Here is a 25,547-nt window from a genome sequence, read left to right as displayed (position 1 = left end):
TTATTAAGTTTAAAATAATTAAGGCAGGTTCCAAGCCTGGGTGTTTTGGCTGTAATTCATCACTATAATTTGGCCTCCTGGCCTGTTGTGGTGCAAAAAAAACAACAACACTGACCATGATTTAAACATTTAAGGAGAAAAATTGAAAGAAACAGGACATGTTATTCATTAAAATGTAAAATATAAAATAGTTTATCATATCAGAAAAAAATAACATTTTACCGTCAAGACTCACTAAATATTTTGATCAGTAATATTCCTAAAAAAATTAAGTGTTTATCTTCAATTAATACAAAAGGCTTTTTCCTTCCAAATTTTATATTTTCTAATGTCAACGATCAAGTTTAAAGGTTGTAAAGTGGTTGACCTGTTTTGTTCTGCTTAATTTGTATAATCTAATTAATAAAGTTAAGACTTTTACCTTGATTAATTATAGGTGTGATTTATACTTGTTCATGATTAATAAAACTGATCTTTTATACACAACCTATTGACTTATATATCATTTCAGAGTTGGGTTTTTGCTAGCCAAATCACGTTAATACTTATTTCATAAGAGGACGTATTCTTAAAAATAATTAAGGGAGTAGATCTTTAAATTTTGCATGTATTAAATTTTGAATCTTTTTTGATACCTGGACCGTGATTACAAATGTTATCTTCATCGATACAAGTGAGACGGTATGCGTATATTTTTTCTGCCTCTGTATGGCGAAATTTTGAAATAATATATCCTCATTGACTTGTTTCTCTATTCGTATTTTAAATTTGCTTCTAAAATAAAAAATAGCAACCAATAAAACGATTTTAAATTTAAATAAATCGTAAAAAGAGTCCGTATCTTCCGATTGTAATTGCCCTTATTTGTTATTTGTATTTAGGAATAATTGAGGGTAAAAGAAACAATATTTTTGTGTTTACACGACATATCATTTTGTAACAATGTGTACGGATTTTACACATTGTTAGATATTGTTTTTTTTTTTTTAAATTTGATGATGATTATTCGATTTTATTATCCGAGTATGCGAAAGAGCTCGAGGGCTTCTATAGCGAGTTATATACTCTAAGATATTAGTTAACGCTTACCCGCGCGGATCGTCAAACCGCGCAACTGTATCCTCTCGACCGCAGGCGCCACCGCCGCGCCGGGACCACCGAAAACTAGAATTGCGTGGCATCCACCTTGATCTAATAGGGAAATACCACATACTACAAATTTAATTGTATTTTCGAAATCAATACGGATATTGTGGAGAAATTTTTTCATGTCTAAATTTAATAAAACACGTTGGTAGAAAAAGGCGACGTGTTTGGCCTTGGTAGTTGTGTCGTCAATATTCTTGATAATGTTTAAAACTAATTTCAATGGTCAGGAACAAATAAACATGAATCGTGACTTATTAAGGGCGTGGCCAATTGAATAATTGTTTTTGCGGAAATTCAACATTACAAACATTAAAAAATATTTTTTATGCTACTAATAATTGGCAAAAAATTCATTTTTTTACCGGACAGTATTTTATGGACCTGTATTACTTTAAAAATGTATTTTTTTAAAGTCATATTTCTCTATTACTTTACTGTGCCTAGAAAGCATTAGTTTTGTTGGATCGCGGAAACCGCGCGATTCGAACGTTTATCATCATCATGGATCGCTTCGACACTAAACTGTTTATCGATGAATTGAAAGAAATGAGGATATATAATGTGCGGATAGTTCCGTTTTTCGTTTTTTTTAATATTTTTTTTTATTATTCCTATTAGTTTGTCAACTGCATTTTCGCCACGCTCAACGCGGCTGACCGAACCGCGCTACCGTTACCGTTAGATTTCCCCCGTCTCTGAACAGAGTATATTTTACCGCGATTTAAATCGCGCAATCCCAACCCCGCGATTGACGTCGTGTCTGAGCGTAGCCTTCCACAAACATTTATTTGAATGCGACCATTCTCAAAAACTCGTATTTTTACTTTTTCTTTAAAAAATGTTACACCGTTTTTGAGAGAATTCTAAATATTCATGAATCTAAATTCTTCAAAAATTCAACAAAAAAAATCTAAACACAAAAAAATATTTTGGCTCTCCTTTAAGTTCTGCGTTTATCTTAACGAGATTTCAATTACTGATAGAATTGGATTATTCAACGCATCACCAATATAAAGCATCATATTTTCTGTTATTTTTCCGCTAGGCAAACATTGTATTTACTCGTATTAATCCCCGTTTTGGATTTTTCCTAAAGATTTTGTGTTATTTTTTTTTTATTTCCCTAGAAATTTAATTTTCCAGACTAGGGTCTGACCAAAATTTTAACAAAAGTACAATTTTTGTTCCTCTAAATTGCCTGATTTCTCTATTGAGTCCTGTTAAAAAATATTTCATAGAACAATCTACATTAGGCGCTTAATAATGTAAAGTCATTAGCAGATAAAGTTTTAGCCGAGTTAAATTTAATGTGCATAGCCATAATTCATCGGAATGTTTACGAACCAAGAAATGGTGCCAAGGTCGATACTATTTACTGTTTAGTCAGTAAACATATTTTTCATTGTCGTATTATTTTATTGAAAAAATATGAAAAGATTTTTCAAGTACGTATTCTTTATTTGGATAAACGACAGCTACAATTATCATCATAAATGAAAAAATAAATGAAATAATAAAAACACCTATTACAGATTTTTAAAAGTAACAAATATATTCCAAAATAATAATAATTGAGGATCGTTTTTTTTTAAACACGATACTCGCTTCACATGGCGTTTTGGATTTATTTCATTTTTAATTTCAAGCTAAATCTGAAAATTAGTCCTATGTAATCGTTTTAGTAATTAGAAAACAAATTGTGGTAGAATAAGGTTCGAACCTTGGGTGTCTTGTTCAATAGTCTTCGATACTACCTAAGGGGATAACAACACTTCCCAATTTTATTAGTTAAATCTGTACATTGAATTTGCTTTTTAAAAATTCATTTAAATTGTATTTTTTTATTCATTAGCAGCCTTTTGTTTGTACGTTTATAAATTGTAGGTATTTACTCTTAGCTCCTATGTTATCATTATATATCAGCCACCTAATCATTTTATAAATTTAATTGTATTTTTAGGGTTCTTTTAAATATGTACATAAATTTAACTAGGTTCACAATGGTATCTTTTCAAATGTTTTTACTATTTTAATAATGTGTTTATCTGCTTACATATTCTGTTGGACATATTATTGTTTCATATGTAAACATATTTATTATATTTCATAAAATATTTGTTTAGCGATGTTTTTTTCTTTTATTTGGGCCTTTTACCAAAACAAAAAAATATCCTCCTTAATATGGGAAACACAATTGGCACAAATTATAATTAAATAGCATAGTTATTTCTGTATCTTAAAATAAAAAAACTAGAAAAGACAATGAATAACAAAACTTACATTTCAACAAGACAAACATAAAAATAAAGCACTCATAAAAGAATAACATAAAAAAGTTGGTTACAATAATATAAACATTACGCGATAATTCAAACATAAATTTAAAACAAGTGCTCTCAGAGAAAACCCGCTAAAATTTTGATACTTAATTAACATAAATATAAAGGTTCCTATCGTGATTTACATTTAGATCAAACTTATAATCTTAAATATTGTAACGAAACGTAACATTAACAGAATATTAACTATAACAAATGAAATTAATTCTTGTTTTTGCATTGACATACACAGAACAAATCAGAATAAGGAACTTTTCATCCACAAAAATACAGAACTAATCAATAAAAAGTTTGTACAAGAAAAAACTTCATTAAATTAATTTGAAAAGTTCTGAAAAATAAAATATGTTTTTCCATTTACAGAGTTGATATAAAATAAGAAAGGCATTTAAGAAAAACAATATTTAATGTTTATTCTAATCGTATTTTTAATTTAAGCACATTTAATGGTATTTTTTTTAAACAGGTGAAATTCAATTATTATGAGAATAAAACTTTGTTATCAGTGTTACACAACAGTGTTCGAATTGTGTAACACTGATAACAAAGTTTTATTCTCATAATAATTTATAATGAAGTGTTACGAAGTGAATGCCGATTCAATTAAAAATATTAGGTGAAATTCATTTTGACACTTATTGAGCTAGAATATGAGTATCATATTTTTATTTCTTTATTAAAATATTCACACGTAAAATATCAACACTATTAGTGAAAGTCCCTCAAGGATTAAATGCATTATTTTCTACAAAGATTTGGACAAACCCACTCAAAAAAATATTTGAGTAAATATGTGTACCCGATTTTTTTTTTCAATCAAAATCCTGTAAAATTCATGTTTGTTTTCAACATTTTTTTCTGCAAAAATAGGATAAGAGCTGCTTTAGTATTTTTAGAACCAAATAAACAAACCATCGCGCCGTTTTTCAGTAAGAGTAGGAAGAGAAGACAGAACGCCATATCACCCTGTCTTGGCATACAGATCTCGCTTCCTCTACATTCATATATCCTCTCATGCACGCCCGCAAATTATTCCGATTTTTGACATGTCTATTCTCATGTATCAGTTAAATTTGGTCGTGCCATGTTTTTTTCGGTCTTCCTCGTTTTCTGCATCCATTAACATTTTTGAACTATTCTTTACATTCAAGGCAAGAAAAGGCCAAAAAATGTCTCGCTGAAGTTTCATCGTTTGCCTTAAACCAATACTGTTGTTTTTTTTTTCAAATTTGAAAAGGATTTTACTATCAATAAATTTGATAGAATATCACTTTCCTGGGGAAATAATGCACACTCTGTTTTATCAACATGAGGATCAGATTTACAAATTTTTTGTTAAAATCGAGTCCTGTTTCCTCCCAGAACTTAGCTTTAGTTCTATTGATTTAGTAGGCTAATTTCCTATCCTAAAAGCTCATGAAAAATGACAATAAATATCACCGAAACCAATTTTTCTAGTGATCGAACAAATAACTAAAGCTACAACCACTTATACCAAGATAGAAGAAGTCATGTACTGTTGACTTTCAAAATATCCCAAGCTGTAATTTCATTTTCATTTTAATACTTAGTCTCTTATAAAAAAAATATTTTTTATTACTAATCGTAGCAACTGTATTCTAAATCTAAATTTGTTGCAAAGGAGAGGGAAAATATTTTGAGAAGTTAATATGGGAGTCTAAGCATTTACTGAGCCTATGACCTGACTTTGGCTAATTTATGACCTGACATGTAAAATTAAGCACATATTTTTAAACTTGTATTATTGCAATTATGGTTTTTTTACGATTACAAGAGAATTTTGCGCTGAAATGAAGAGTAATTGAATAAACAATGTTTTGAGTATGTCCAGTGCTTGCAGACTGGCTGGATTGTCTCTCTAAGGAGTTGTTTTATATTTAAATTTGTTGCAACAGAGAGGGAATTTTTTTTTGAGAAGGGAATATGGGAGTCTAAGCATTTGAAGGGATTATGACCTGTCATTGGCTGATTTAAGTGGCCACTTTACACGCTGTGTAACATTTATCATTTTGCTCACATTTAATTATCCACATTGCTTCAACTCTTCCATTCGCTGACTTTTGTGGAGTAAAAGAGCTGAAACATTTGACATGTGGATAAAATTCATCAGGCTGAACCAACTTACCTACTAGGCAGCGCCTTAAAGCATTTTCTATTTTTTACTTCTTTTACAAGTTAGCTTAATTAACAATGTGTTGAGTATGTACAAATATCTGTAGACAGACTGAATTTCCTCCCTAGGGAGTAATTTAGACCTACATTTGTTAAAACAGAGTGAGAAAATATTTTTAAAAGGGAAATATGTAAGTTAATAAATAAACACGAAATATTATAGTATTTTCACTATTTAAGATTACACGATTTTGCACGACAGCTGCGCTACACGCGCTAAACTATTTACAAAATTTCTCACGCAGCGAAACTGCAGAGCAGTTTGACTTTTACGTGTTTTTTGTGATTCATTGATATTTTTTTTGTGCCTTAAAAACATATAGCGCAAGCACAATAAAAATAAGAAATCTCTATACGTTTCTAAACGAAGCATGTGGATTGTGGACATTACCAGTTGCCTCAAATTGACCCTATCGCCAGCCAGCACTCTCGCTTCCTTCCACGTCAATCCAGCGCCCCTTAGTTCCGCCAAAGAAAGCCAAAAGATCGTCATCGACGGCCTTCCAGGACGGCGTGAGCCCGCAAGTTTAAAGAACAGTCAACTTGGGAGTAGGTTCTCCTGAGTCATGCGCAGCACCTGGCCAAGCCAGGTGCACCGCCGCATCTTCAAATCGCTCTTATAGAGGCTGCTGCGTCCAGACAATAAAATTTAGTAATTAAACATACATTTTGAAATGGCACAGTACGAGCTGAAAAATTCAAATAGTGAGAACGACTATATACTCTTGCTTATTATATTTTACTTAGACTCTTATAAAAAATGCATTTATATTACGAGACACGTGTGATATACTACGTTCTACAAACCACTGCGTTATTGAGCAAAAACGTAAATAAATAAATTATTAATTATTCAAATAACAATGCATGTTCTATTCATTCCCAAGTACTTGAAAATAATAGAAACCTCTGTGGCGCACAGAGAGTTTCAGCAATTTCGACCATAATGGGTTTAACTCAATACATAATTGAACGTAGTTATGCAGAAAGCAGCCAGTCCACAATTTAAAAAAAAATATGTTTTCTTGTTATCGGGTGCAGTAAGGTCTATTCTATTAGATTATTATGGATAACTTATAAAGCGCCATGTTCGTAATAAAATACCTCAAGGGTGCTTTACATAGTGATTCTATTGTCAAATTAATTTAATTGAAGCTTTTAAATTTGTAATTTAATTAAAACAATTTATTTTGTTGTCACGTGCTACGGATTGATTCAAATTATTTAGAGAACAAGTGGATTTTAAGTTTTTTCCGAAACATCACTTCACTTTCACAGCCTCGCACCTCTGCTGGGAGAGCATTCCATGCCATAGGGCCTGCGACCGCAAATGCGCGTTCACTAAATTTAGTGCGTTGTTTGCGTAGAGGTATAACAACTTTTCCTCTCGCCGTAGACGTAGCTGATCTAAGCGTGAGACGCCTGTCAGCTAGTTTATCTGAAATGCATAGTTCTCTTAGATATTCCGGAGCAGAGTTGTGCAGTGACTTATACATAAGCCAACAGAGTTTGTATTCGACCCTCTGTGGAAAACGTAGCCAGTGTAGTTCCCGAAGTAGTGGAGTGATATGACTGAACTTAGAGATTCCGAAAATAAGTCTCGCTGCGGCATTTAATACAGATTGAAGGCGAGTCATTTTGTTCATTGGTAGACCTGCATAGATACCATTACAATAATCGACTATAGACACTAAAAACGCATGTATTAATTGACGGGCGGCATTAACCGGCAAATTTTTGCGTATGCATTTAATTTGTCTCAGCTGGTAGAAGCATGAACTTATCTTCTATGTTCTGCTAAAAACTGCCAGGTCTCTTTTGTACAAAAAAATGTTATAATCACCTACTGAAAATACTGTCGATCAGAAAAACGGCATTTCTCAATTTGCAGAAAACATCCACAGCACTAGAATAATCATACGGTATTTTAAAAATCATAAAAATTGGTCAAATACGTAATTAGATTCTTGTTTTTAAAATTGAAATACTAATGTTTTCTTTGTTTCTCATTTGCTAAAAGTCGAAAACATTCCAACTGTTGTGTAGATTTGATTATTCACCCTTTTCACAAAAGTGCTACTATCTCAGTTTCACTTTTCTATGGCTGGCTGCTTTATGTATAACAACGTTCAGTTATCCTCTCTACTTATAGTTTGTTTTTGATGCACAAATTATAATTCGCATTGAATGCTCTCATAAGATGCAAATAATTGTTTATGATTTATAATATTCCTCATAACTTTATCCACACTCAATTGTTCATGGAGCACTTTTGCATTGGTACTCGACTTGCAGCGTATCAGTATCATTTTAGCTACTCGGAAAGTAAGGTGATCAGTCTTAATCATTAGATTTCAACCCAGGGACAGGGAAATATTGCAATGTTAAACCACCAACAAAAAAATTAATTATGTCGACTTTGCCAGAAATCGAACCCGGAACCTCAAGCACTATAGACGAACGCACCAACCGATACAATACGAGGTGGATTTGTCTCAGATTGTTTTTTTTTTGCGTTTAAATCGATTATACAATTCATTATAACATTATAACAATCCTTGAAACTCCTTGCTGAATTATTATTTTATAATATTACTAGAAAATTGCTTTTTACGCCGAACAAAAATATTAATCAAATTATAAAGAAAGAATTGATTGAGAATATTGATACAAAGATCGCCTGCTGTAAAATGATAGAAATATAAATTCAGCAAGAAAAATAAACGGAATTAAAAAATATCAGAGCGAGATGATTTGATTTTTTGATTAAGTAGTATCAATCCGCTTTTGTTATTTTTGTTTTAAAAATGTATTTGTCTTTATTTTTTTGGAAAATGCATTAGAAAAAACATTGGCTGGTTTTTTTATTAAGGCAATACGCTTCGCCAACCGAATTTCCAATTTAGTATTTGGATTCGTGGAAAACGCAGCAAATAGGAATTGAAAGCGATTTGTTTGTATTAATGTGTATCACACTCCTATGCCTTTACAAAGCATTTATTTTTTGGTGTTTAATCTAGTTGGATAATCTCAGACTGTTGGATTATAATAAAAATAATTATTAATCATAATTTTAATATTACAAAATGAAATAATAACAAAACAAAATAAATTACCAAATAATAATAATACAGAAATGTTTTTACTTAACATAAAGAAAAATAAATTATTCGTTTGTAACTGCCGTGCAACTCAATGGTGTATAGGGTACTGCGGTGGCGTCGCAGCGTATTTTGATTACTTTAGGCGCCAGTCTAGGGTCTATAAAAAATTCTACTGTAAAAACACTTTTTCAAATAAATATTTCATGTCAAACATTTCGGGAATCGAACCCGAGACCTTGCATGGAAGGCAATCGGGCTAAACATTTGACCACGAGCTGGAAGAAAATTTATGCGAAAATAAATATGGAGATCAATTAAGAAGATTACAACGATACCATGGTGGTATCCTCTAGGAAGTTCAACTGCTGCAGAGGTCTTCTCCAAACGACGTGTTTGGGAACACCGCACTCTACACAGCATTTACGGTGTATCCAGTTGGACGACAGGAGACAACATGCAAATCTCGCCTTGTTTCACTGATTTCGCTCAACCACAACGAATACGCTCAACTACAAATCACTCCTATACGCTGACTCATCTACGCCAATCACGAATCTACGCTGAACTCGCTCATCTACGCCGATTCTGCAAAGCAATGTTTGAACGATGTCGCGTCACGACGGCATTGTTTTCAATAACCTACGTTGACCTGCATTGGCATCAACGTCCAAACAACAATCCTATCAACACGATAACTTCATCAAGCATCCTGCAAGCATCATATCCAACCTTCGCAATTCATGGAAAGAGTCTTTGTAACGCATTCACACATTCGGTTTGCCCTGAAACTTTTCGTTCTCCAACAAGGAGTACTCATTGCCACGAAGAACGCATCATCTCACTCTGCAGATACCTGTCAATCTACAGTGAGATATTTCTCGGCAATAACTATCTGACAAACAGCTGGACTTAAATCAAAATTTTAGTGACAGCAATTCACTAACGTTTGTACAAAAAAATAATATAAATATTTTTTATTGTGCATTGGTTTATTTGTGCGATAGATAATTATTTCAAACACTGCAACGCTGTACATTTGAATAGTTTATTCAAACCAGAGTGCAACACCTTGATTTTCTCACTCATAAAATGACTCAAAATCGACAACAAATTCAAGAACTGCTCTGTCATAAAATTTCCTGAATAACTTACATCAGCAGTACTTAGCAACAAGATACAAGTGTCCTACAAAAAGGGTATTATCTTCAACGGTTTATCAAGAAAAATTTCATGTATCGTGAGATTGACTCACTGAAAAGGTGGTACTGTAGAGTTCATAGTCCATAATTGATGACACGCACGTGCTAAAACGTTTCACTTGAAGTAATGTGATGAACGAAGAAAGCAATGTCATTATTTTCTATAGAATTCAATACAATATTATAATGCAACTCCTACAGTATTGCACATAAATTGGGAGAATCGTTCTGCAATACATTCACACCGTCTCTAACATAAAGAAATGAACTACAAAGGAACGTGGTCTATAAATAGATCACAGGACGCAACGCCAGTCAGTCAGCCCAACAAATTCAGTTCAGTCAGTCAGTCCAACAAATTCAGTTCAGTCAGTCAGTCCAGTTTGACGACGTCACTTAGTTCCAGCGTGTAGTTCATGTGCAGTCTCTTGCGTGCAGTCTCTCGCGCAACATAATTTACTGTTTATTCGCAATGTAATAAGCACGCGTTCAAACAGCCACCTCTTTTCTTTCAATCTCTAACTAGGGTAGGAACTCCACACCCATCAACTTTATTTTTACACATACAACAGTACAAATGCTATCTGGAGATCGAATATTTACTCAATGACGACCAAATGCCGCATATATAACGCCTGCATAGCACCTATTTTTCTTCACACACGCAAATTGTGGCACCTTACTAGGGCCTAAAACAGCAAAATTCAGAGTTTTGATAATAGGTGTCTCAGAAGAATCTTAAGTATGCGGTGGTCTGAATTTGTGAGAAATGAAGTAATAAGAGAACGGACGCAGCAAACTCTGCTGACAACTGCTGTCAAGAAAAGGCGATATGGTTGGCTAGGTTTGTGTTATATATATAATGCGGATGCCTTCTAAGAGCCATAACCACGCTTGCTTACATTACAAGGTATTAGGCTCTCAATATCCTGGACGTCCACTGCAGACTGTTTGTTGGCAGTTTATGTCAGAACTTCGAGACAAGAACCTGACTTTGGAGGACGTAAAGAAACTGGAAGCCGATAAAGATGCATAGAGGCTCTTTGTGGATACCATATGTTCCAACTAGCAAGCAGACATGGAAAACTAAAAAAACATAGTCACACAGGTTTAATAACTATTGAATCTGTTATTATGGATAACTTTGAAAATAACAACACGCGCGATAAGGAATTACGTTAGTACACGCGTATGGTATGGTACACATTTGCTCTTAAAAGACGGTTTTCAAAATTGAATAAGATGATTAGAAAAACTAAATAAAAAACCACAAAAACATATCTGCTACATTAAATCATCGTTTAACTGAGTTCGATGGCTATACATAAAAAATGTACGACCAGGGGTGCAATAGAGGAATATCACATACTGCGAATATCGATAAATATATACGAAATGGATTTAAAAACATGAATTGTACTTCAACGAAAATCAACATGGATATTGTGGAGAAAGGTCTTCATAAATAGCCACAAACAACGTTCAAAATTTTAACAAATCGTAACAAATTAGAATTCAAAATTATTTCATTTCTTTTACCCGTCAGTATTTCATTGACCCTTTTTATTTTTTAAAAATGATATATTCTTACTATGAATCTTATCACGGAGGTGTAAGATAACGCCATTTGAGGATTTTTTTGCGTGCGATTACACTTTGCTTCATATATGGCCATACTGATGATAAACGTAAAACTGATGTTGAACCATGAAATGCCAATTATAAAACTGTTTAAGAAACGGGAAAAACTTAAACGGTTTAACGTTCTAAACCAAAATCATGTTTGATTTCACTTATTCATATTTATTTGACGTTTAACCGCATTTAAAAAAATTAAAATCCTCAAACTAATTACTACAGAGGGGGTAGAGACGATTAAGAATACCACCCGTAATTGGTATTTAGCATTAAATCTCAATTTGTTTTTTTTTAAACAAAAAAACAAGTTATTTTTTATTGTGGGTTCATATCAAAATTTTAAATACACATATGTACTGAAACATTATACTCACACTTGTTATTTTTTAAAAAATCAAAAGAGTACTGAAGAAGACCAGAAAAATAGCGTGGTTGATCTAAAAAACAGCATTTTGTGTGTTAACTCTGAATTTCACATCTCTACGACCTACCGTTATTTTATACCGTCATATTTTTTCTTTCACCTAGTTTGTGTTTTTCTCTTCACAAAGTACATTCTAAAACTCCCGATTCACCAAAATAGGGACTTCAAAATATTACATTAATTTATGTTCTGTTTATATTTTGGATTACCATTTTGTCACTGTCCAAGAACAGAAACATTTACGGTTATTTTGAAAAGGGCTTAAGTCCACTGACAGTAATTTTACAGGAGATGTATTAAACCTTATGGTGTAAAAAATAAATCTAGACGTATAACATAATAAAAAATGAGTATCACAACTTTATTTTCTCTGTAAAATTTGTATCGATGAACTTTTGAGCCCTTTTCAAAATAATTCATTCAATTACATCACACAAAAGAGAACCAAAGTTTTTTTTAAATTTCTGCGATATAGATTCTTCATAAAATGCTTTATAATATCGATAGTGCAGTTAAAATCGTCATAATCATTTTCTTATCAACACCGCATGGTGCATGAGACACGGCATTTGTACTCCAATTGAAACAAATCATCGATAATTCGTAATATTAGTAGATGAACTCAAGTTCATAAAGTTCATGCTTCACGCGCCAGTCCACGAACAGTAAAATATTGTTATGAAAACATGTATACGTTAAATAAATATTCGTTAACCTTGCCGAGAATCGAACCCGGAACCTCAAGTAAAGTGGACAAATGCAATATACGGTGCACCAAGAGGCAGACTTATCTAAAGATAAGAAACTTGGTTTTTATCTGAGAGTAACCATCGAATCGAAAACGCTCGTTTGGGATTTTGGTTCTATTTTTCAGACAAAACTTCAATGCACCCGGATTTCAGTGTTTTTTTCAGTAATAAACAACATTAAATATTCATAGGAAGGCTTGTGATTATATTGACTTTCATTTCCATTGAAAATTGTTGTTTTGTACGGTGTTTTAACATTAACCAAAATAGTTTTTTTATGATAATTCATCAAATATTCAGTTAGCACAATAAAAAGTTGAATGTAAAAAACCGTGATTTTTTAATCTACCACATTTAAATGATACTTATAATGAAGGTAAAATGAACGTAGTAATGCAGAAAGCAGCCAGCCATAGAAAAGTGAAACAGAGATAAAAGCACGTTTGAAAAAACAGTGAATAATCAAATATACCCGACAGTTAGAATGTTTTTTACTTTGACAAATGATAAACAATTTATACACATTTTTTTTATACATCAAACAAGTTTAGTATCTTATATCGTATTTGACTAGTATAAGTAGAAGTTTTAAAGTACCGTAAGATTTTTTTTAGCTGTGGGCGTTATCTGCAAATTGAGAAATGTCGTTTTTAAAATCAACACTATTTTCAGAAGGTGATTATTACAGTTTTTGATATGAGAGCGGTCTGGCTGTTTTTACTAGAACATAGAATTGATCTGACTGCACCCGATAAGACCAATGTCTATTTTTTTCCAAATTCTGGACTGGCTGCTTTCTGCAAAACAACGTTTAAATAAACTACCCGTTTTCAAGAATATTTACGTTTTTTAAGTGAACATGGTAACAATACACAACACTAGCAAAAAATGTTTTTTGCGTCTTAGTAAAACCTCAAGAACTCTTTTTTTGTAGCCTTAACCTTGACGTTTTTGAACCCTGATGTTTTAAAACATATCCATTTATTTCTAAAGTGAATTAATTTTATCTAGAACACTTTTTACATGTCCAAAAAAACAGATTTATGGTCGACCGGCCTAACCTAGCTTCACCTTCTAGAATCAGTCATTTTAAATCTTACCTTACATTCCTTTAAGCTTAGACCACACTAGTCCTTTTTTAACGTTTTGTCACGTTAACGCTAGTCGTTTTTCTGTTTAATAAAATACTGCTTTAGGGTTAATTTCGCGAATTATTTAAATTTTTATGAGACATGTGTGTCATTTAACTTTATACTATATTTCTTTTGGCATCGAAACCATTGGACTAATCCAGTGGTTCTCAACGTGTTTCAACTAATCTCCAGTGGTCCTCGCGACCGCTGAAAGGGTCTGTGGTGAATTGAAAATAATTTCGTTATAAACCGTGTCACGAAAAATGAAACTTACTGGACATAAGTGCTCGTGGAGACCGACCAATGTTACTCACAAACATACAGCCGAGAATATTAAATCTGATATAATTCCATCAGGTTCACCCATCTTATTGAAAAGGGGTGATTTTGTATTTTCAAACAAAAAATATTTCAATAAAATAAATAAAACAGCTTTGTTTTTAACCACAACTTTTTTTTCCACCAAACGGTTTCAAAGCAAACAATCTTCTTCGTCAAGGTTTACGTAACTAATGAATTAATTCCTATGTTATTTTTATCATGTTAACTAAATACTACACGTGGACCCAATATATCAAGTCTTTTTTTCCTAACAAGGGTGGTAATTTGATATCAATATTTTCGAAGCTAGACAGGAGAGGACTTAAAGAAATATTGTCTATTTGGTCATTAATTATTTTTTTCTTTTGAAAATCGCTTTTTTTAATTTCTAAGATTTCTAGGTTGTCTAATTTTTTTTTTTTTTTTAAACATGAAGTACCTTTAATCCAGTGTTTTTATAGAAGTTATGATTATTTTCAGAAAAATTATTATTATTTAAGCATCTTAAGTTTTCTTTTACTCAACATATAAAAACCTTTTTAAATACATAAGTGTTTTCACTATATTTTGTTTTTGCATCACTTCCCAAATTTAATTAATTATTTTTCCATTATGCATTGATGTAGAGTTGTTTCATTTGGGGGATCATGGTTTGGTTTTTTCTTTAGGGGTTGGTTTATAATTGTGCAAATCTTACACTAGTATTTTATATTTTTCGTGGTACTTGTAGAATAGCAATGGAAACATAATTGAGATTTTGAGCGCGTAGATGTGCTCTGCACTTTATGAGTATAGGTAGAATAATACCATTATTTTTAGCCTTTATTTTTATATAAATTGTGTTTTATGTTAATTGTAAGATTCGATGTGTACGTAGTGTGACAAGTGTTTCAGAAAAAACAAGATGGCCAAGACGAGGTGACGAGGTTTCTTTCACTATTTTGCTCTCCGATACTGTGCGAAACAACTGCACAACGAACTGATTATGCCTGACTTGAATCAACAAAATCTTTGTTTTGCTGTCTTGTTTTCCACCCTGAACCGATTTGGTTGTTTTTATAAGGAAAAGTATCAGAATTAAATTTTCTGTATCTGTAGGTTTTGCGTTTTTTATAAAAAGTTATCATATTTGTATATTGCACATCCCAAGACGTTAAGGATTTTTGGATGGTCATAGTTCTCATAATAAACAATTTATTTTAAAAAACACAAAACTACACGCAAATGGAAAATATCTGTAGTGTACAAAAAGAAAACCTTTTCTAATGCCATAATCCAGGGAGAAAATGCGAGAAAACTTTTTTATGACTAAAAGTCAGACCGCGTTTTCTCTTATGCTTGGATAGTAGGGATGAATTCTACAGGCAATGGCGGGGGGGGAGTATACCGGCAAACGCGCGGATTGTAATTTTTTGTTCCCTGAACATAGATTTAGCCAGATGTATATACCCTAAAGATTTGGTTTAGTTTAGAGTTTTAGAACTTTTTACTATAAAATTATGTTATTTATAGCCTAGAAACGATTGTATTTTTCGTTTTTTATTTAACTCTTCGTATACAAAAAAATCGTGGTAAAATTTGTACCGTCAGGGAATTGCAGTATAAAAAGTTTTTTTTTTCCAATACACACATTATAATCAAACCACATATTTTTGTACAAATATTTTTTTTTTAAGATGTAATTGGTAAATACCGATAAGATTTTCAAAAATATTTTTTGTTTTTTCAAAATCAATATTGATGTTGTGTAGAAATATTGTCATACGTAACTTAATAAAAAAATATGTCCCTAGAATAACACGACGTGATTGCCATTGATAATTGTGACGTCAAGATTCGTGACGATGTTCTACAAAAAAATTAAGTTTAGTTTTCTTTTTTGACCATTGATATAATTTTCTTTACCAAGAAGTTTAATTCACATTTTAAAATACCATTTAAAATAATATTTTTCTTTTTTATATTTACAAAAAACATAACTTATGATTTGGATGTTAATTGAATGATTATTGCTTTTCATGGAATCTCTTCCGATTGGTTACTACTGCAGCCCAAGTAGCATCCTGTAAACACGTCCACATCTCCGAGGGCTGGTGGCTTGAGGCTTCAAGTAGAAGTCAAAAGGAATAATGGGCAAGAAGAATTCTAAACTAAAACAAGAAACGATCGACCGCCTGACTACTGACACATATTGTAAGTGCTTTATTTTATTTATTACAATCTGATTGAATCTGATAAAAAAATCTAGATTTTAAATAAGTTTTTATTTTCAACTATTTTTTTGTCGCGTGAAAAGTAAAAATAAATAAAACTTTATTGAATGAATTGATATATGAATCGTGGCACGTGTTTTAATCCACGTCGATGGCAGGAGCACCATAAAAATATATCTACTCTATTTATAGTCGTGAAATTATTTCAATAGAAGCATGCTGGTTCCGTTTTTGTACTTCAACGATAGTAATGAAATCAAATCATCTTATGCTTTATATTAATATTCACCTCAAGCACTAACTTTCAAAACTCTAGAGTTAGGTGCCAGGATGAGCACACATTTAGAAAAACTAGCAGCAAAAAATAGAAATTCGATGAACGCATTTCGGTTTTTTATTTTTTTTTATATGATTATTATTTATTTAATTAAAAAGAACACGTGGATAAAAATTAAGATTAATATACAAGGAATAAATCTAATAAATACAAATACCTCAACAAACTACTGTGGCTTGTTGGTGAAATTAACTTACATGAAAATTAATCCTACTTAAAAATAAATATTTTTACATAAACAATTACACTAAAAAAAGGAGCAGTAGTTTAACTGTATCCATCCGCTTAGTTAAAAAAAAGATCATAAAAAAAAAATATATACATTTATATCAAATTAAAAAATATTATTTATAGACAATTAATATAAAAACTCTTGATTAAGGAAACCAATTTCTCATTTTATTCATGTTACATATAATATGAAATCTAAGGTCAGTAGAAATTAAATAAAAAATGTAAGGTACAATATAATTTGATGATCTACTGCCATATTTATTACTAATTTGAGGGATCACTAAACCATCATAATATGTAAAGCAAATGTTGTGATTATGGTTTTGATAAATTTCAAAAATATTAGAATTATACTCTCTAAAATGATGCAGAACCACAAAATTCCTTTTACTAGCAGAGTTTTAAGTAATTTATAAAGGAGTCTTTTGTTATCTCTCTGATTGAATAATTCTGGTGGTACGACTTTCTTATGGAATACTGTATATTATAATGGAATACTGTAAATCCTGCATCATTTTGATATTGGTCCTGGTTGAATGACCCCATCTTAAATGAAATCATATCAAATATGATTCACGTAGAAAAATTGTATGTTAACAAATATTTCGTGCTTAACATACTGCTATTTCCTTATTTACAAAATTTTGAATCGGGTTGTGGTCCCGTGGCTAGTGTCTCGGACTCGCGGCTCAAAGGTCCGTGTTTCGAATCCCACTCTACCCCAACTTGATTCCCATTTTATAATAGTGAGTTATTTACAACTCGTTGAAAATGGACCTCAAAATTGAATATTTGGGTTTATCATAAGAACGCCAATTTTTCTTTTACACTTGAAGAAAAAAAAAACTTTTTTTTTTTTTTTAAATAACAATGACTATAAAATAAACTTTTTTCAAAGTAATTTTTTTGTTATTTCTCTTTCTGCATTCAGTTTTGTATAGGGCACTGGATTGGTAAACCATAAATATGGTTTCGTTTGATGTGTTACATGAACATAAGGTGATCAGTCTTACGCTTGGGTGCTAGTCGAGAAACTATAAAAGATTGCAGTTCAAACAACCATCCAAATCAATATTTCTCAACGACACTACCAGGAAAACTCAGGACGTCGAGAATGGCAGGCGAATACATTAACTACAACAGAACGAGGCGGACTTATTTCAACTCGATTTCCTTATTTGGGGCTTTTACCTGAAAGCAGCCATCGAGTCGAAAACACTCGTCCAGGGTACTGGTTTTATTTCACACACAGAACTATATTCTTCTCTCAGTGTGTGAGATAAGTAATATCAGTTTACAAAATGTGAATGTTTAGATGTTCAATTTTTTATTCCCGCACTGGATAAACTTTAAATGTTTTTTTCTGAAATTAAATAAGTTAATCCTCAAATTGTCTTTATTCAGTTAATGGAGGAGCTGCTCCGTTTGGGTTATTTTCACGAAGCCTGATTTCAAGAGTAAAGCTCCCAATCGTAAGCACTGCACCAACTATCAGCGCTCCAAAATTAAAATAAAAACAATAGAACTTTTCATCGACCGCCTGAAACAAAAAACGCGGACATTAATTCGTATATTTTACTGTTGGCAGCTCTATATCAGAAAACAAACAATAGTAGCAAAAAAAATATAGTTGCAAGTGACGCTGAAGCATTTTTAAAGCTCGTGGGCTATTTTGATTAGGCATCAGAAGCGTAAGGTGTGCTCAACTAATTTCCAGTTTTTAAATATATCTACACAATGTTTTAAGATTGTTTTTGTATGTCAATAGTATTAAAATTAAATAATAAAATTAAGTATGGGGAAAATGCTTTATTGCAAAGTTTACGTATTTTTTCTTTTCATATAAGGGCTAATTTTTAGGCTTATAAAATAACTTATTTCCTATTATTAGCATGCGTACTAATATTAAGATTCTTTTGAGATAACGCATTTTAACTGTTTTTATGAGCTATTATTATTCGAACTTATATAATGGTGAAAATTTTCATGTAATTTCTAGTTAAAACAGATTAACAATTTTTTTTGCTAATGTTCCTTTTCCCTGTTTTTAGCAGTGCTAATAATTGGTGTAAACCAGTGCTAATAATTGGTGTAAACCAGTGCTAATAATTGCCATTATTTTATTTTATTACTTTTTCATGAACATCAGTATGGCTATTAAGGATGTGATTAAATTTTAATATCTATATCTTATTACTCTAGAAATGATTGATTGCGTCTGTTCTCTGTACGGGCCTCACATTTCGACCGCTGGACGTCCGATCAACATGGGCAAACACAGCCGCAGACCCACGACCTCAAACCATCCACCTCACTCGACCACCGAGTAGCCGGATTACAAAAGACGCCACGCTTCCAGTCAACGAAGAGGACAAAAATATTGTTAATATGAAATGCCTAGCGATCGGATCCTCGCACGAGTATTTTTTTTTGTCTTTCAAATGGCAGATAAAATATTTATATAAATTCTGGTAAAACAGTTTTTTTTTCAATTAGTAAAAAAATAATAATAACAAAAATTTAGCTTATATATTTTAACGTTTTACATATCAGCCGTTAGAACGCCTAGCGGTCGGATCCTCACGCGTGTATTTTTTTTCTTTTTGTTTCAAACAGCAGATAAATATTTATAACATAAAGGTTGACAGATAAAATATACATTCTAATATTTTATTTTTTTTATATGTATTTTCATTTATTTTTTAAAATAAATATTTACGTTCTTATGATTTACCCAAACTATTTATTTATTAGAAAATGAGAACCAAGTTAGGATGGGGCGGGGTGCGAAGCTCGGACCTCTGATCCCTGGGTCCGTGACACTAGCCACGGGACCACACCCCGGTTCATTATTATATTTAAATTGCTCCTAACAGCAAAAAAAATGTAAAGCTCAAAAGGGTGAAAAATCACAGTATTCAAGGTTCTCATTAATCAACTGAGGCCCGCAGGGCCGATAAATCAAGGTCCAAACGGTCGAATTTTCCATCACGTATAATTTTTTGAAGAAGTTTACTCAACACATATCGCATACCGCATCTAAATACTTAGATCTCCTTGGGGGTGCTCACATATTAAGAAAATATGCTCTGTACTAAGCGAATAAAGCTACCCGGAGAAGTTTTCTACTAGCCTTGGCATCTTGCGCAAAAAAGGGTAATCCAAAATATGGACTCAATTAAATTGAGAAAAATAAATAAGTGAAATGGATTCAGTGATAGGGATTAAATTATTACAAAGGCTTAAAAAATCGAAAGTTACATATTTTTTACCCAACGAGACGTATAAAAGAACCACGGAAACAAGAGAGTTGCTGGATTTGGTATTCACTGTGAGAGTGAAGGGACAAAACCACAAAATGTGTTCAGAAGATCAAATATGACATCCGCAGCAGCACGAAAGGAAATCAATATTATTTAAACAAAATGATGCTCTGAAAGCAGTCAATAATGAAATGAATAAAAAGTCTTGAGATATTTTAATGTACCATGAAAAACTAATGAATCGGAATGGAACGTTGAAAACTTGTGCAAATATTCGAATGCCAAAATATAAAACAAAAAAGGTATTCTTATTATGGTTTTACATGTTTTGTGCATGAATAAGAAACAAGCAGTTAGCTTAATTACAAAACAAAAATGATTAGATTTCTCAAAAGTTGACATACACTACAATTTCATTTTTATACGATATTCAAAATGACAATATAATATGTATTTAATGATAAACAAAAACAGTAACAGAGTAAATGCGCCGATTTTGGACATAATTTTAAATATATTTCAATTAATTAAACAGCGATTACCTGACTCCTGTCAGATTGAGTAGCGTTCTTATAAATGCAGTGGCAAACAAATGAAGAAAAAAATATGTTATTTTATTAAACGTTTTAAAAGGCATTTGAAAAGGGTTATTCTATAGCCGAACTGAATATATTATTAAAAAAGAACATGAGGTTTTTAAACATTCTTTGCAAGAATATATGAAATATTTTTCAATATTTAATTTGTATTTTAAGGACATAAGTTTTATTAATGAGTAACTTGTGTGACAAAGATAACAATAAACAACAAAGTAATCTCATTTAACAAAAGAACATTATGTGTTCTCAGCACGGGTTACCCTAGTGAGGACACATTACTATTTTTTTTAAATATTTTATTTAAAAAAAGACAAAAAGAAATTAAAACCAAATTAGTTGTTTTAAAAAACGGTAAAATCTGCGAGTGTTTATTCAATTTAATTTGTAATTGCCGACGTTAAAAATATCAACTTAAGAAATAAAAAATATAAACATTTTCTTAAATTACTTTCAAATAAAATTTCTCACGAAAGATAATTTTATTTACGAAAAGTCTTAACGTGTTGTTTCATAATGTTATCATATTAAAATTAATTAAATGATAAACAATGGGATTTTATTTGTGTAACGTCTCTTGTAGACCTCATAGATAGTCAGTAATCCTCTTTCGTGTTGAGAAGCTATCTATCATAATAAATTCCGTTTCTTTGTCATATGGAAGCTTTCAGCGCACCAATTGCTCGAAGATTCTTTATAGTTTTGTCAAAATAACGTATTATTTCTACGAGAATAGTCAAGCATACGTGCTTGGAGATATTGTTGACAAAATGACATGGTTTGTATGAAATGATGGAGCTAGACGGATACCAGACATGACATCGTTTACAGAAAGCAATGACATATTTACTGAAACTTGACGGCAATATAAATTGCTTCTTTACTGAGTAGATTTTTTGCTGCTTTGAATGAAGAAAATAATATAGTTGGCTTAATTGAATCGCATTTAAATTTTTTACAAGAGACGTGAAAACGATAATGTTTATCTGTTTTTATGAAAATTTACAAACTGAATTGTGTTCATTCCACTGTTAATTAACGAACATGCATTGCATGTTCGGTATATACGATATTAAATCTTAGTTTTTGTTAAAACATCACAATCGATTTTCCCAACCGCTTGGTAAAATTATTAGTTAGTAAAGTATTCTCTATTGCACTTTTCAGAGTGCTAAACATTGTTCAAGAAAAATAGGGGAAAATAAAGGCATTCTAAATGCTTTAGACGTATTACGCTTGAGGCCTTTGTGACAAATTTATCTGACTATGAAGCGCACTAAGTGTCCTTTAGAAACTGAAAATGGCTCAAAAATGAACAGCCTTATGCATGACAAAAACATTGTTATTAATCTGGCCCATTCAGAAATTAAAAAACACCAGAACTGAGTATTATGATGATTCGTATTCCATTTAATTACGATAACATTCAATAAACCGACAACGAGATAGTGAAATCATTAGGACAAGAAATCATTTTTCAACTAGAATCTTTAAAATGTATTCATAAGTTAGCCACTGATATCATTGTAGACAAAGAACTAAAACTTGAAAAAAATTGGAATAAACATGGATATAATACAAGAATATCAGAACAGTATGACATGCAACATTCCTAAGCGAGACAAAGATAATCGAAACTAATAAATCAGCGACTGAAATTATAAAATAAACTACCAGACAAAACTAAACAAATGACTCTGACAAACTTTTCAAAAGATGTAAAAAATATTAATATCAACAACACAGTATAAATAAAAAATTATTTATTATTTTCGTAAAATGAATGTATTAATCCGTAAAGGTTAATAAATAAATTTTAGATTATATATTTTTTTAATGTGGAAATCTTGGCTTTTACAGGGCTTATGACCTTTCAATTTTCGGTTTGAATAATCACCTCACACACTGTTTAACATTCACTTTTCTGGCTAATGTTAGTGATTTCCAATTCTAAAAAGCTTAAAATGTTGATTCTAAATATCACGTCGCTACGACTTACCGTCAAATAGTTCAATTATATAAGGAGGATTGGCTGGAATATGATTGGCTTGAAAACATGGTATGGCATTTTAAATTCTGACACATTACAATAATGATAGAAAACATTTTTAAAAAGGGAACATGGAAATCTTGTTATTTACAGGGCTAATGAGATGTCATTGGCTGGTTTAAGTACCTACTTTATGCACTATGTAGAATTAATTATTCAGCCTATGTTTAAACATCCGTTTTATATCTTAAATTCCTTATCTGTTCATTTTTGTGAAGTAAGAACTGAAACCTTTGTCAGTCGTAATAAAAAAAACTGAAAATGTTAGAAAGATACGAGCATAATATGCAGTAGTATAAATTCGTATGATTCTCCCTTCCGGTGCGTACCCTGGAAGTTATTTAATCAGTTAATATTTTAGTATTCGTCTTCTCGTAATACAAGTTTTAGAAGAGTTGCGGTCTTAGAGTATCGGAAAATAAATTGGAATTCCAAAACTTTTCTTAAAACTCTCATCGATTAATTTGAAAAAGTTCAAGTAGAAAAAAAAACTGGAACAACCATTTTTTACGCAAAATTAACTAAATTATTTTATTATCGCATCGTTTAATATTACATTTTTATCTAGAATTTTTCATTGTGTATAATTTTGTTCAACGTTTGTAGTTGTTCTTCTAATGCCATTGCGTTATTTTGCAGTAGGTGTAGGTTAAGAGGATACAACGCAACTCATGTATATCTTATCATATAATCCAATACGCTGATTTAACTTTTGACACGACAGTAAAGATTTTTGATTTATTTGATCCTGCGTTTTTGGCCATCCTTAACCTTTACTTATTTACTCTCACCACAGTTTTCTAACTATTTTTGATTTATTTATAACATATGCTCATGGGTCTTTTATATGACAGGTACAAAATTATATTTGTATCCAATAAACAGAAATTAAGATAATTATTTAATATCCAATGAATACAGATAAATAAAAATAATATATCACATAAAAGTTAAAAGATTTGCAATTAAATCATTTTGAAAAATTATTACAGTTTCGGGCAAAAAATTGATGTACCTATATAATAGGTATTTTTTTTAGTGTAGGTAAGTAAAATACAAAAAGTCAAAGAGATTTTTAGAGCATTTGAATAATGCAAGTTGTTTTGATTTTATCACCCTAAAAAATTTAAATCTCAAAAGTGACAATGGAAAATGAAACATACCAATTTCTCCATACACGTTTTTAAACCGGTGTAGTCTGACGATTGGATAATTTTTAAAATAATTCTGTATACTAGACGATAATAATTTACAATGAATTCACGATTCTGCTTTCATATTTATGTACCGACATGCCATAAACGAAATCCACGTTAAGTCGGGAATAACGGGTGAGTTTAAAAGTAATATATATATGTTTTAATAGGTACACATGTTTTAATAAGTTGAATAATTGACAAGTAAGACATCAATTAACAGTAAAATAATTTGGTAGTAATGTAATTGAAGTAAATTTACTGGTAAAATAATAAAAAAGAAATAAAATAATAATAAAATAAACTGGTATAAAATGTCCGCCTCGCGGTTTAATATTCAGCGCATTTGCCTACCATGCAAGAGGAAAAGGATTTAATTCCCTACATGGTTCATATGAAATATTTGTATAAAAAGTATATTATTATAGTTATTTCGTAATATGGTTTACATTTTATGTTTTAATTATTTTTAATTTTATCATTTGTTATTCAAAAGTATATCATGTTGTTATTAAATAATTCATAATAATTAATCTTACAATTTTTTTAATGTAAAAATCAAATACCAATTTAAGTCTACTGAACCCTTTATTTTATTTTTACAATACAAAACAAAAATTGTTTAGCCTCGCTAGGGAATTTTCAAACGAATGTCACAAAAAATTGTTTGTATAATAAAAATAAAATCAAGTGTTTAGTCGATTCAAATTAGTGTATGAATTTTATATTAATAATAATAACATTAAAAATCATGGTTTACTAACAAAAATAACAATTTTTTTTATCCACAACATACACACTTAGGTAATAGATTTCTCTGGATCATGTTAAATCTGCCTAACTGGGTGCAACCTGTTTTAAGGCAGACATTTTTATGCAAAATAAATATTTACATTACTAAAGTATTATGAAAATAAAACTTTGTTATTAGTTTTACAAAAGTTTTTTATTTTACGAGAACACTACTACAGTTTCGGAAGAGCACTGCTTCCATCAACGGTTGATATTTTATATCACAGACATTTTAAATACAATTTTATATCACCCATCGATGGGAGTAGTGCTCTCTCGAAACTGTAGTAGTGTTCTTGTAAAAGAATAAAATTTGTGTAACTCTAAAAACAAAGTTTTATTTACATAATAATTTATAATAAAGTGTCACGAAGTGAATGCCGATTCAATTAATAAAAGTTACATTACTACCTACCAGTTAATTTATTAAAAAGGTATACAATATCAATTTTTGCCATTTATTATTTAAGAATGTTTTTGATGAAATTTTCGAATTTTTCACTACCTAAACACAGAAACCAATTTTTTACGAATTTATTTAATTGAATCCGGGTTTTGCAATATTCTGGTAACATATTGAATATTTTGGGGCCCAGAAATCTGAAATTTCTTTGCCC

At 31.1% G+C, this 25,547-nt stretch overlaps 1 protein-coding gene across 1 annotated transcript in view; it reads left to right on the top strand.

Moving 5' to 3' along the window:
- The window catches only part of LOC148282092 (frequenin-2), a 374,474-nt gene that overhangs the window by 187,295 nt on the left and 161,632 nt on the right, over nt 1-25,547 (top strand). The window contains exon 2 of the mRNA XM_088225644.1: nt 16,300-16,442. Within this exon, the coding sequence (XP_088081770.1) occupies nt 16,379-16,442 (64 nt within the window). The 5' untranslated portion in view covers nt 16,300-16,378. The remainder of the gene's footprint in view (nt 1-16,299; nt 16,443-25,547) is intronic.

Source organism: Micrasema longulum, unplaced genomic scaffold, assembly GCF_059751315.1.
Source record: "Micrasema longulum isolate JH-2025_06_02 unplaced genomic scaffold, ASM5975131v1 h1tg000377l, whole genome shotgun sequence".
NCBI classification, from domain to species: domain Eukaryota; kingdom Metazoa; phylum Arthropoda; class Insecta; order Trichoptera; family Brachycentridae; genus Micrasema; species Micrasema longulum.
This window is presented reverse-complemented; position numbering and strand designations above follow the sequence as displayed.